Raw genomic sequence first — 13403 nt, forward strand, 5'->3', positions numbered from 1 at the left:
TCGCAAACATCCCAAACAGAACTTACTCCCTAAGACTTCTATCTGGCCTAGGGAGAAGACCCCATCCCCATCTGAAGTCTAGTGAGTTATACCCAGGCTTAAAATACCTAGCTTGCATACTTCTTTTGGGGCTAGGTGCTAGAATACCATGGAGTGCCCTCATCTCCTAAAAGAATAATACAGCCAAAATTGTTCTTTAGCCCATCTGTGGAGGACTGGGTGTTCTCAGAGCCCTGGAGAACAAACACTGGCGAGCCTCCGGTATCCACTGAAAGTTTTATTTCTTTAGGGTTTTATCCCAATCAGTCCTTTAAAAACCAAGTAACACAGGCCTGGGGGTTAGGACATGGGGGCTGTGCCTCCCTCCGACTGAGCTCGGCCAGCAGTAGGAAAGAGGGAGGGGGCACAGGACGGCAAAAGCCAGACGGCAGCAGCAATAACGGGAGTGACAACGGCGTCACAGAGCCAGCGCCCCCCTCTCCCAAGCCCTGGCTACAGCCCCTATGGCTTGGGGTGGGGGGAGGGCAGAACCCACCCCAGGCCCCCCCTTCCCCTCCTCAGATAGCCTCCCTGGGGGCTCAACCCAATTCATCCAGCAGGAGACTGAGGCACACGGAGGAGGAAGTGGGAGAGGAGGACACAGGAGAGGCAGGGAGGTGGCACAATGAAGGCAGAGGTGAGAGGCCCCTGGACACCCCACCCCCGCCCCCACCCTGGGGAGGGGCGAGGAAGCCACATCACACAGCATTCGGGGAGATGAGGTGGGGTTTAAGGCTGTGAGGCCCCAAGGCGCGCAGGGCCGCAGGCCTCAGTCGAAGCCATGCCAGTCGCTGTGCTCGGAGTCGTATTCTAGCTCAGCACCCACGCACTTGACCCCATCAAGCAGCATGGGTGTGCCATGGTGTCGGTCTGCAAGGCAGGTGACAGATCAGAATGCCGGGCTGGGCCCTGGCCCCACCCACTCTTAGGAGACCCCCCACGCTTCCCTGTGGGCTCTGCTAGGAGAGTCGGGAGAAAGGCACCTGCGAACCCTAGGCCAGGGTAAGGACACCTTTTTCAGACAGGGAGAGCGGAAAGCCCTTGCAGCCAAGCTGGCACCCCCCTCCTGTAGCCAGACCCAAGGCTCGAAAGCTCACCCATGACGCGCGCCTGCACTGTCACTCGCACGCAGGTGCCGGTGCCTCCTTCACAGGCTAGCAGCATCTCCTCCTTGAGGACACCCTCCTTGTGTGCCGAGTACTCACACTTGACGCTGTAACCTGCCCAGGTCATCAGCACCTCCATGGTCTCCCCCCCCCACCCCCCCCCCCCCGCCCCCCCCGGCCCCCACCCGCCACCAAGACTGGCCACCCCCTCCCAAGGAGCGAGGACAGCCCATGACCTATCCCCCGCCATCCCCAGGGCTGTGCAAACAGGCCTTGGAAACTTCCCACTCTTCACTGAGCTCTACATGCCTCCAGCCTGTGGACAACCCCATTAGGGCTCCAAGGGTCAAACTCAGGTTTCCAGGAGGAGGGCCTGCTGATTCCCCAAAAAGGCAGACAGGGAGAGGGGGTGATGGGGAAGAGGGACAGGGCAAGCCCTCAGCAGATCAGGTGGCAAGAGGTAAAGGCCTGAGGGAGCTCGCCAAATCCCCGCAGGGGCAAGGTCTTGAAGAGGAAGTCGGGGGACGTGAAACTGAAGCTGGGGTGTCAGCATACTATGAAACTGACACCCTAGCCTCTTGGCGGGGGCAGGGGAGGGAGAAGCAGCCCCAAGTCCAAAGCCTGTGACTGGCAGGTGCTAGGACGTAGCTGCCCAGGATTCCTGGGGCTCTGGCAGATTTTTCTTGAGGGGCAGGCAGGAGGGAGAGCTGGAGGCCCAGAGCCCGTCCTTACTGAGGGAACTACCACGTGATGCACAGGCACAGGCCAGTAGTGCGAGCCCACGGACTTCTGTCCAGGAGCAAGGCCTGGGGTATGGGACCTGCCAAGATGCGACACTCCAAGCCTGTAAAGAGGCCTCATGTCCCCCAACTGCTGAATTGCCCATCCACCCTGGAAGGGGGAGAGGAAGCACCCCATGCACTCACCCCCACTTCCACCCAGGCCCTGCTGGAGGACAGCAGGCCTCCAGCACCCTGAGCAGGGGACACACCTTCTGGGATGGGCAGGACGCTGAGGAGCTTGAGGTGTAGGCTGGGGACTGGAGCTTCTCGGACATCCTTGCTCAGCCTGAGCACTGAGGGCAGAGTGAAGGTAATCTCATACCTGTGCAGGATCTTCAGGAAGCCAACCTGTAGCAAGAAGACGGGGGAGAGAGGGAAGCACCTTCACTCAGCCTCCCCCAGGGCCTGGCAGCTCCTTCCACCTAGGATCCTGTGAGCCCCTGTACCTGCTGCTTTAGGAATCCCAGAGGGGGAACTAACTCCCTCCAGCACTCCAGCCTGGCCACACCCCAAGCCCAGTGGCTCCAAGCCCTTCGCCTGAGGACCTCATCCCTCCAGCTTGCTACTCAACATCTGTTTCATGGGCCCCACAGTATATGGTGGCCCATTTTATAGATGAGGACATGGAAGCCAGACAATGACTGGCGGGGACACCACACAGTGTGGCCTGGGTAAAGCCCTCCCGAGGCCTCTTAGCCACTCCTACCACCTGTGGCACATAGCAAGCACCTGGCATTGCCCATAAGGGGAAGTTCAAAGTCCCACAAGATGGCCATTCACCTGGCCCCACCCCTGCCAGCACCTGCCCAGAGCCAACAGCCTGGGGTCAGGGACACTGGTCCTTTCATCACTCGCATGGAGATAATGGGCGAGACAGATTGCACAGGAAGGAGGAGGAGACAGAATTAGAAAAAGAGACACAAGACCATCTGTGTCAGTCTCCAGCCGGCCCACCGGCACCTGAACATGGATGTCTGCCTACCACTCAAAGGATCAGTGTGCCCAGAGCCCCAACTCCGGGCCCAAGCCATTTCCATTGTTCATACACAGTGACTGGCAAGCAGTGCCCCCTGAAACAGATGCCAACCTTGCTAAGTCCAGTCGCATGACGGGACACAAGCTGGGGTGGCTGCTGAACAGGCAGGCTAGCCAGAGTGCAGTCTGGGGGCTGCGGGGGTGCGTGTGCTCACAGTGGCAAGGGCCGGACAGTCCAGGCCTCGGGGCTTGTTAGGACTCGCTGCGGGAAGCACTTAGCTCAGCGGGACAGACATCACCACATGATAAAGGTCAGCCCAGGGGCTCCCACACTCTGCAGGTGGAGGACACATTTCTCAAGAGGCCTTTCTGGCTGTCCTGCCAATGGTGACCCTGTGGTCCAGCTGCACCAACTACAGAGTTTTCCAGAGGAACTCTTAGAGATGTTCAAAAAACATTCATCGCTGCCCAATTTAAGTAAAAAATAGAAATGTTCATAATACCAGGAATAGGGAACCAGCTAAATCAATGATGATGTATTTAATGGAATTATCAGGCAGTTTGAAAATCTCGTAGAAAATTATTTACTGACCTAGACAGGAGACGGTTCACAAGCAAGCAAGAAACAGCATGTCTGTTGTGATACCAGCTTTTTGTTTTTGGAAATGAAGGGGAAAAAAAAAAAGTCCTGAAATGGCACACATCAAAATATTAACTATTAACTGTGGTTGTTGTCTGGAGAGTATGATTGTGTACGCTTTTAAATTTCTTTACAGTTTTCTCTAGCTTCCAAATTTCCCTAGTGGACGTCAATGGATTTTGCAACGGGGAGGCAGGGGGAGAAGGAGCTATTCTTTCAAGTTTTGGTTCCTTCCGTTAATTCCCTGGAGGAAGTTGCCAGCTGTAGGAAAAGAGTGAGGATTTTACAGTTGGGCAGAAATGATGAATCTGGGCCTCTCCTCAGGGAGGCCCCGATGGACCAGATGCCTTCCCCTTGGCTGGGGCATTCCCACTCATCTCCAGAGCTCTGGCTTACTGTCCAACCTAAGGGCCTCATTCCCTGTCTCGCCACCAATCTGTCCCCTCCAGACACTTCCTCCTGCCCCTCCCAAGTGAATGTGGGATCTGCCGGTGCCCCAGCACTCAGAGAAGCCATGATGGAGTGTGTGTGAGGTGGGACTCCCACCAGGAGACACAGGGTGATAAGAAAACACTAAAACCACAGACAGCCTAAAGCCACCAGAGGTTTGGCAAAGGGGGGTAACAGAAGTCACACCCTGTCATCAGCAAAATTATGTGTCACACCTGTATGACACACACATTCTTTCACCTCATGCTTGCACCAACTCAATGGGGTGTGAACGTTCTTCATCTCAGAGAAGAGGAAACTGAGGTGACCTGCCCGAGGTCCCAGTGCCAGAGCAGCAGGCCTGGACCGGAACCCAGGCCTTGGGCACCTCAAGCTTGAACACCACCTTCCACCACTGCTCTTGGGGTGACACTGACAACAGCTCTGTCCCACTTTATTGGAGTAACATCCTAAAAGCACTCATTTCGTTGCAGTCTTGCTACCTCCCACTTTACAGACAGGGAAACCAAGGCCCAGGGAGGGACCAAGATGTGCCTCGGAAGCCCACTTAAAGCAAACGAAACAAATAGGCCCAGGAAGCCAGGCAAGGCCAGGCAAAGGCCGAGGGAGCAAGGTAGATGGTGGGGGGAGGGCACATACCTTGACCAGAAAGCTGCTGTCACTCTCCTGGGTGACCATGACCACAGAGTCATGCAGCTTCTCGTCAAAGTGGACATGGCTCTGGGAGCCTTCTGCATCATGGCCTGCTGCAAAGCGGATACTCCGGACTCTGGGCTTGTTGCCTGGGAAGAGAAAGAGGAGAGGGCTCCAGGGGCTGCTGGCTTCCTCTACCCCCAGGAGACGACTCCCCCATGTCACCCCCATGCCCCCCCCACCCCCTACAACTGCCCTTGACATCACTCAGCAGCCACTGGGTGGGCTCCTTTCAGGGCTAAGCCACATCCTAATGGATACTGGAGGTCATGAGGCTTAAGGCCCTCTACCTTTCCAGTCCTCCCACAAAATATAAGCACCCTGAGGATGGGTGTGTCAGGGATTCGCTAGTATGACCCCTTACTTAGAGGAGATGAGGCAGTCCTGCAGACTCTCAGCAAGCCCCAGATAGTGCAGACTCAGCCCCAGGCCTTGGGTTCCAGGTCTATCAGTGCCAAGGCCCCTGCCTGCCCCTCTTGATGACCCCAACCTGAGGGAGGAGCAGGGCAAGGACTGGAGCAGGCTCTATGGGACCTTTCTGGAGGTGGAAGAAACAAAGGGAGCCAAAAACCACACTGAGCCCACCTAGAAGAGGCTCTAAACCTCATCCCTGATCACCAGCAAGGAAGATGGAGGTACCCAGGGGAGCCTCCCAGACCCCTCCCAGACACACCCTACCCTCCTCTACTTAACCACCCCCCTCCCAAACACACACACACAAGGCCATCAGCTGTTCCTAGCTGGGTCCCGTTCTCCGAGGCCTGGAGGCAGGGAGTTTAGACAGGCAGAGCAGTTGGAGCTGTGGGGAGGGCCTGGGCTGGGGGAGGCACATGTTCCCATAAGCAGGACCCCAATCCTCTCTGGCCCACAGCCACAGCCTTTAGGCCTCCCAAGACCTCTGCCCAGAGCCCTTTTGGTGAGACTAGGCCAGGCCTGGCTTGGTCTGAGGAGGCAGGAGGGGGCAGCCTGACCGCCCCCCCACATTCCTTGCTGAGCTTCCCCCCAGAACTGACCCTCAAATTTTACCTGGCCTCCCTTGCCTAAAACCCTTGAAGAGCCTTTCTGGACCCTGAATGAAACCCAAATTCCCTTCTGTGGCCTCCTATGGCCCTACCTACCCCGTCAGCCTCCAGGCTCACCCCAAGGCTCTAATGCCCCCTAGTCCCCACAGCAGAACAGGGAAGCTGGAACATGGGGACTAGACGGCAGACACCTCCATAAACCAGCACACTAGGGAGCCAGCTGGAGTCTCTGGTTCCCTGCTAAGGCTTGGGTGAGTGCCGGGACCCAGCACAAACACTGGTATAATTACACTGATGTAATGTAATTCACTCCGACACGCGCATGCGCACGCACACGCACACACGTGCGCACACGCACACGCGCGCACACACGCACACACACGCACACACAGCCGATGCAGGCCCCACATGCAACAACAGCCCTCCCGCCAGGGCCCACTGGAAGACTGGTGCAAACCCTGCCCAGCCAGGAAGGCACTCACCCTTGTTGGCTGCTGCCATGCCCTGCCACAGGGTAAGAGATGCAGCTCCTGCCAGGCACCGCCGCTCAAGCGCAGCAGCCTCCCATGCTCTGGGGACACCAGCAGGAGCCTGAAGGGTGGGGAGTCAGGAGGGCAGGGGTCAAGGCCACCCAAGGGCCCATGGTTGGTGGAAAGCAAAGCAGAGACCTCCCTTCAGGGGAAGACATTAAGACCCAACCCCCTGCTGCTTTCAACAGCCAAGGGCTGCCTATACCCTCTCGCATAGGGGGGCTTCTGCCCCCACTCCCCACATTCCCCAAGAGCCCTCATGCCTGCCTGATGCCCTACTGACCCAGAGCCTTGCCAGCATGCGCTGAACTGCAACTTCTGGGTGCCAAAGCGCCAGTACACAACCCACCCGAAGCTGGCAGGAAGGACAGCTTGGAAAGGAAGGGGACATGACTGGCACTTTTCAGAGGCCACTTCTCATGCTGGTAATCTCAGGGGTTCTCCCCTCCTGCAGCCAGACACCACATTATTCAGGTTACAGACCCAGTGCAGCTGGGTCAGGATGCTTGATCCAGAGTAAGAATGGGGGCCCCCCATAAGATGGGCCCTTGGAGCTTCCCTCCAGGTGATGGCTCAGGGCCAGGGGAAGGGGCTGTCCCATGGCAATGCAACATTTGGCCTCTGGCCTGATTCACTGGGCTGGCTTAGCTCCCCCAGGGCAGCCACAGGGCAGGGGCAGTAGGAGGCAACTCCAGGAAGCCTGTGTGAGCAGCCTGGCCCTTGATGGTCCATCTAATAAGCATCAAGAAGAAGAATGAGTCCAACTGATGGAAACAGATGGAATACATAAAATTGGAACATTCACAGAGATTACAGAAAGAGAAACCAAAATAAACAAACCCAAACCCTCATTTGTCACCACTGACAGTAGCAATACCCTAAGTCTTCTCTCTGAAAATTGGCAATAAGGATGGGTGGCTGGGTCACGCTGTCGGGGTAAACACCCAACTCTTGCTTGATTACTGCTCAGGGTGGGATCTCAGGGTCGTGAGATCAGAGTCCTGAGTCAGACTCCGCATTCAGTGCAGAGTCTGCTGGTGTCCCTCTCCCTTCCCCTCTGCTCTCCACGCCCCACAGCCCCCACACGCAGGAGCTCTCTCTCTCTAAAATAAACACATAAATAAAATCTTAAAAAAGAAAGAAAGAAAATTGGCAATAAAGAGAAATCATTCAGCCTGCCTCTTAGCCTTTCAGGTAACTAAATCATCTGATGGTTAAAGGAAAACCCTTCTTTACAGAAGAATTCTCACTATTCAACAACAAAAGAAAGAACAAATGCTAAACAATTCTGCAACCACCAAAGAAACAAAAGCTAGAGGCAGGGAGGCAGGGGAATCTCGGACCCTGAGGGCAAAGGTCGAGGAAGCAGGTGCTCACAGATGCCCAGTGCCCCACGGACACATCAGGGGACCAAAACAAGTGTGCAACAGAGCGATGTGCTGACACGCACTCTTCAATCACCTGTCACTCCCAGTGGGACAACCTGACACACAGAGGCTTCCTGAGGGGAGGGGGCATGAAGTCACAGCATCACGGACGAGGGGGTCCTACCTGAAATGTCTGACCTGGATCTAAGGAAACCCCTAGCTTCTGGCTTATTGAAAACGCTGAGGTGAGTGACATCTCTGAGGAGATGACGCCTGGGGAAAGCAACAAAACAAACCCAGAAGGCCAGAATGTTCTACAGAACTGACCCATCATTTTGGTTTTTCCCCCAAACTGCAAGAAAAATAAAGGAGCAGCAGTTGGTCTAGATAGGGGCTGGCCGAGCCGCAGCCTGAGGCGGCCGCCTGTTTTCTGTAATATTACTGGAACACAACTGCACTCCTTTGTTTACGTGGTGTCTAAAACTGCTTTTGCACTAAAGCGAAGCTACTTTGAGTAGTTGCAGAGACCACATGGCCTGCAAAATCTAAAATATTTACTGTCTGGCCCTTGACAGAAAAAGTTTGCCAACCACTGCTCTAAATTAACACACAAAGAGACCAAGCCAGGGGACTCGATGGGATGCTGACCTGGTTTTTTCTACCACATCAGCTACAAGAGGAAAAATAAATGGGGTGGGGGGGGTCTTAAAAAAAAAGAAAGAAAAAGGACGTTTAGGGGATATTTGGGAAATGTGAATAGGACATTCACATGGATCTTAGATGGTGACATTAAGAATAAAAGCAGGGGTGCCTGGGTGGCTCAGTTGTTAAGCATCTGCCTTCGGCTCAGGTCATGATCTCAAGGTCCCAGGATCGAGCCCCACATTGGGCTCCCTGCTCAGCAGGAAGACTGCTTCTCCCTCTCCCACTCCTTCTGCTTGTGTTCCCTCTCTTGCTGGGTCTCTCTCTGTCAAATAAATAAATAAAATCTTTAGAAAAAAGAAAGAAAAGCTAATCTTGTTAGGTGAAATAATGGAATTATATCGTATAGACACATATGTCCTTATTTTTCAGAGATGTCCGCTGAAGTATTTAGGGATGAATAATCCATGAATGACTTCGGCTAATTCAGGGAAAGAAGAGAAACCACATGGTGGCCTCACAGTTGAGGGTTGGGCCTGTAGAGGACATGACCTCGAGGTCTCTTAGGTACCAAGCTGCCCTGGGAGCAGGTCTCAACTCCCTTTTCACTTCCCAGTGTGAGAGAAGCCCACCCAGCCCCAAAGGCCTCATGGGCAGGGTAAACACCTCAGGCACCAAGAGTCCCCAGGTAGGAGGCCTAGGGAGGTACAGAGAAAGGCAAGGTTTGGATCTCAGGTCCCAGGCCAGCACCCACTCCACCATCCCCCACCCCAACTGTTGAAAACTAGCTCCAGGCCTCGGTCCAGGGAAGGGAACTGTGCCCTGACTTATCTCTGGTCAGGGCCAATCTGGGGTCAGTCCCAGAAGGGCACCCCCTTAGCCCTCAGCTTATCCCCAGAGAGCCTGGCCCTTGAAGAGAAGCCTCTCCCACCCCACCCACTCTAGCCATCCCCTGAAGCAGTAGATTCAGGACAAGTGAAAAATGACCAAACACAGGGGGCAGAAGCTGTTCTAGCCACATGGGAATGACAGACCAATGTCCACAAGATCCCCGCCACCCCAGCACCCAAGATACTACCTAGAGGCCCAGGTGAAACTCTTAACCTGTGGCTGGTGGGCAAAGGCTCCAGGGCACTCCTTCCCCAAATATTCTGACCCAGGACATGCAGGGCCCCCTCTGTCTTCACCACCAAGCCACTGCCTATTGGCTGCCTACGTCACTCAGGCCCTCCCTTTAACCAGGAACAATCTCCTGTCCCCCACCCCATACCTTAGCCTCAGTCCCCCTCCTATCCCAAGACAGACCTGAAAATCTTTAAAAGGATCCCCTTTGCCACCTCTGGGATCACTTCATGTTCCCCACCTTACCAGGGCAGTGACTATGTTTTTGCCAAACTCTGTGTCCCCAGGACCCGGACCAGCACCTGGCAGGGAGCAGCTGTGTCTGGTTTATATTTGTTCAATGAATGAATGACCAAACTAAGGGGAACCCAAGGATGCGCCTTGGCTGGCACTCTAGGTAGATGTGACATGTCAAAGCCAGTGACTCTACACAGGAAGCTCTCAGAAAGAGGAACTCCCCACCCCACTCTCTTAGCCAACTCTTGCCCCAAGAGGGTACTCCCCTCCCCCCAACTCACAGAGTGCGGCCTCCCACTGGGCATTATTATGGCCTTGCCACAATCTGTTACTCCCCTGGAGATGGAATGCCCGCTGAGGGCAAGACCAGCCTCGGTGTCTCACACACTGCCCGGAGCTCAGTACAGAGCAGGCATTCAGGCACCCCCATAACCCTTGGGCAGTGAGAACACTGAGATGGAAGCCAAGTGACTTAAAGGGCCCAGAGGAGGCTGGAAAAAACAAGCTTCCTTTCTCAGCAGAGAGCCCTGTCAGTCGCCGTCCCCTGGGAGCCAGACTCTCATCCAAACACAATTCCTCATCAGAGGCAGGAAGAGAGGGTATCCACTTCCCCCTGCTGCAGCCGTGTCCACAGGAACTCCCCTGGAGACCCCAGGCCTCCTCCCATGCCAGCCACGTCCTGAATGCAGCCTACGCTGCACAGCCCCACAGAGACAGCAGGGCCATGGTCAGGAGCATGGGCTCCAGAGCCCAGCAGTCTTGGTTCACATTCAGGCGGCATGGGAAGTTACTTCGAATCTCTGTGCCTCAGTTTCCTCCTCTGTGCCACAGGAATAGGCTGTGACCTCTTCCTCTGAGGGTTTGGTGTAGCTGATACCTGAAGCTCTGACACCGCTCTCCACTCCGCCCTCATCTTTGCAAAAGCAAACCCCAAAGGCCCGGTTTCTGAAGCAACAGCAATTTCAGGGCAGCACTGGTAAAGAGGCTCTTCAGGCTAATCCTGGAACAGTCACGAATGGCCCTCAGGGGGAAGCCCCAGGGACTTCAGGCTTCTCAGAAAACAGCTCAAGGATTCAGGGGCTGCCCTCCCCCTTCCCTTTTCCTGCCTTCCTCCTCCCCCACTCCCAGGCCGGCGGGGTCCCCCAGGGATTGCCAGAGAGCAGACTGCTGAGAGTCTGTCCCCTTCAATCAGGGAAGATGTAAAAGGAGCATATATTGTGAGAAATGCCCCCACCCCAACAACAAAAATGAAAGGAACCCCCTCCCCAGCTTAGCTGGGCTATCAACAGACCACCTGTGATACCATGGACAGTCACAGGATGGGGAGGGCTGGAAAGCTGGAACAAGGGCCCTGGGGGCTTCTCTGGCTCTCAGTTACTCTCAGGAAAATTGAAAGAACCTTCTCTCTGGGAGACAGAGAGCTGCGGTCCCTTGAAGCTTTAGAGAGAAAGACTGTTTCAAGGTTACCCTATCCAGGGCAGGGCTCAGCCAGGCCCAGGGAACTTCTGGCATGAGAAGGCCCAAGAACATGGCAAGTGAGCAAACAGATGGACCAATGGAGTTACACAGAAACCCAGGGTTCTCAGCCCCCTAGACTCCAGCCCCAAAGCTCCAGACTGGAGGGAGGGCCAAGACAGTTTGTCCTTGGCAAAGTGGAGCTCCAGAACATGCCACCTTGGCACCCCATCCCACAGCTGCACTCCTATACCACCTCCCTGCCCCGGAAGCAGCCCCCAAATCCCAGGCACCACAGGGCCAGCCCCAGCTCATCCTCTGCTTTGTGGCTGGGGGCACGGCCCCAAACCCTTGAGGCCTCATTTTTCATTCATTCCTCTAGCTCCATTCTCAACCTGTTCAAGGACTTTCTGAGCCACAAAACTCCACAACCTTCCACTCTCCCCGACTCCGCTGCCCACCTCACCATAGCCCAGGGCTAAATCCTGGCTTAAGCATTCAGTCCAGCAGCACTGTCCAGTCTCCCATTAAAGCTCAAGCTTGTAGGGGCACCTGGGTGACTCCATGGGTTAAGTGTCTGCCTTGAGCTCCCGTCATGATCTCAGGGTCCTGGGATCAAGCCCCATATTGTGCTCCCTGCTCTGCAGGGAGTGTTTTTCCCTCTCCTTCTGTCTCTCTCTCAAAATAAATACATAAAATCTTAAAAAAAAAAAAAAAAGTTCCAGCTTGTAAACAGAGTTCCCACCGAGACCACACTGACCTGCTGACCCCAGAACCTGACATAGGTCTGGGCACAGAGTGAGGGGACTGCATACCTAGAACAAGGCCTAAAAAGGCAAGACTGGATGTCAGGTTTAGTTGTGGCAGTTTTACATCCACTGTCTCTGGATGTGACTCCATTTCCTCCTCCCTCCACCAGGCCAAAAGTGCAAGGATAAGTACGGTGTTCGCTTTGTCACAAGCAGGGGTCAACTGGGGAAGAGACTCCCACTATCCCACACCCTGGTGTCTCCCCAAAATGTCCATTCCCTCCTCAAAACTTCCCATCCTCCATGCCCCAGCTTGAGGGACCTTAGACCCCTCCAGCCTCCAGATTGCCTGTTCCACCCCGGTCTTGCCCTCAGCCCATCACCTGAAGGCCCCAAGAAGTAGAGGCCAGGCCAGGTCTAGGGGATGGCACTTGCCCCTGACCTTCTTCAGCTCCCTAGGAAGAGAAATGCCCTACCCCCACTCGCCAGTGCGAAGATTCAAGAGGAAAGGCAACCCAAGGATTCTCTTCTCAGTCCAGCAGGGCTCCAAGTCCAGAATCTAAATAAAACCCCTTCTGCTGTGGTGATGGGGAGGTGCTGGCCAAGTCCCCAAAGGCATCAGGGGCCCAGATTTAGGACCCTGTCCTCTCATGCCTCCATTCCCGTGGGTGTGGTGCCTCATCACCGCCCCTTTCTCATCTTCTAGGGGGGACAGATGCAGGTAGACGCCCCCCCCTCCATCACACCCCTCCTGGGCTTCTAGGCTGCAGCTCGGTCCCCTAGAGATAATCCTGTGCCCTCCCCACCCTCACCTCTGCTGACGCAGGAGTCTCAGGAGCCCGCACTCCCCGACATCACCGCCCTCCTCCCCGAAGGCGTCCAGGCAGGAGAGTCTCAGAGGCTATTTGTCCAAGGTCACACGTTGAGGCGGTGACAATAGCGGGGGGGGGGGGGGGGTTGGGGGGGGGGACCCCCCTACCCCCCCCCCCCGCGTTGCCACACGTCCCCCCGACAGTGCGCCGCGGAAAATATCCCCGCTCCACCACCTAACGGTCACCCGCGGCTTCCGGGCTGACATTTCCCCAGCTCAGATGCCACGGAGCACTCCCGGGTGCTGCCCCAGTGCGGAGCCGCCGCCCCAGCTCCGTGGGCTCCCAGTTACCAACTACCTAGGACCGGAGGGGACCTCGGCGAACGGGGCGGAACCGGGAGATGTCTGGAGGAGAAGCAGTCTCACCGTGCAGGGCGCACCCCGGGGCCGCTAGGGCAGGGTCCACCGCGGCGGCAGCCGTGGCGGTCACGGCGGCTGTGGGGGCTCAACGCCGAGCACGAGGAAAGATCCCCGCGCCGCCACCGCCGCCGCCCGCCTCACGGGCACGCCCCCCACCCCCGCCCATTGGCCGGCCGAGGGGGTGGGGCGAGGACGCTTCCGACCAATAAGCTGGCGCCAGAGAACCGCCAACGGGCGTTGCGCCACAGTGTCATGTGCAAGGAGCCCGCGGCTGCGCCAGGCCAGCCAACACCTATCCACCGCTCCGCGAGTTCTCGCGATGAAGGCAGCCCCGCCGCCAGCTGTGGCCCGCGGCCAGCGTGG

The 13403-nt window shown here is 56.2% G+C and overlaps 1 protein-coding gene across 1 annotated transcript; it reads right to left on the bottom strand.

Annotated features, from left to right (window-relative positions):
- Positions 1-257: 257 nt before the first annotated feature.
- LOC111141573 (chromosome unknown C20orf27 homolog) lies at positions 258-13169 on the bottom strand. The gene is made up of 6 exons (XM_022494223.1): positions 13047-13169; positions 6190-6298; positions 4632-4774; positions 2137-2275; positions 1137-1259; positions 258-909 (listed from the first exon to the last, which is right to left on the bottom strand). The coding sequence occupies exons 2-6, from the start codon at positions 6206-6208 to the stop codon at positions 809-811; spliced, it is 525 nt and encodes a 174-aa protein (XP_022349931.1). The 5' UTR covers positions 6209-6298; positions 13047-13169; the 3' UTR covers positions 258-808.
- Positions 13170-13403: the final 234 nt, after the last annotated feature.

The sequence above is a fragment of the Enhydra lutris genome, unplaced genomic scaffold (assembly GCF_002288905.1).
Source record: "Enhydra lutris kenyoni isolate GAN:26980312 unplaced genomic scaffold, ASM228890v2 scaffoldscaffold6, whole genome shotgun sequence".
Lineage (NCBI taxonomy): Eukaryota > Metazoa > Chordata > Mammalia > Carnivora > Mustelidae > Enhydra > Enhydra lutris.

Coding starts and splice junctions, on each gene's coding strand:
- LOC111141573 (XM_022494223.1), bottom strand. Junction 2,276..4,631: donor ACAGCAGCTTTCTGGTCAAG/GTATGTGCCCTC, acceptor TTCTTGCTACAG/GTTGGCTTCCTGAAGATCCT. Junction 910..1,136: donor AGTGCAGGCGCGCGTCATGG/GTGAGCTTTCGA, acceptor CCTGCCTTGCAG/ACCGACACCATGGCACACCC.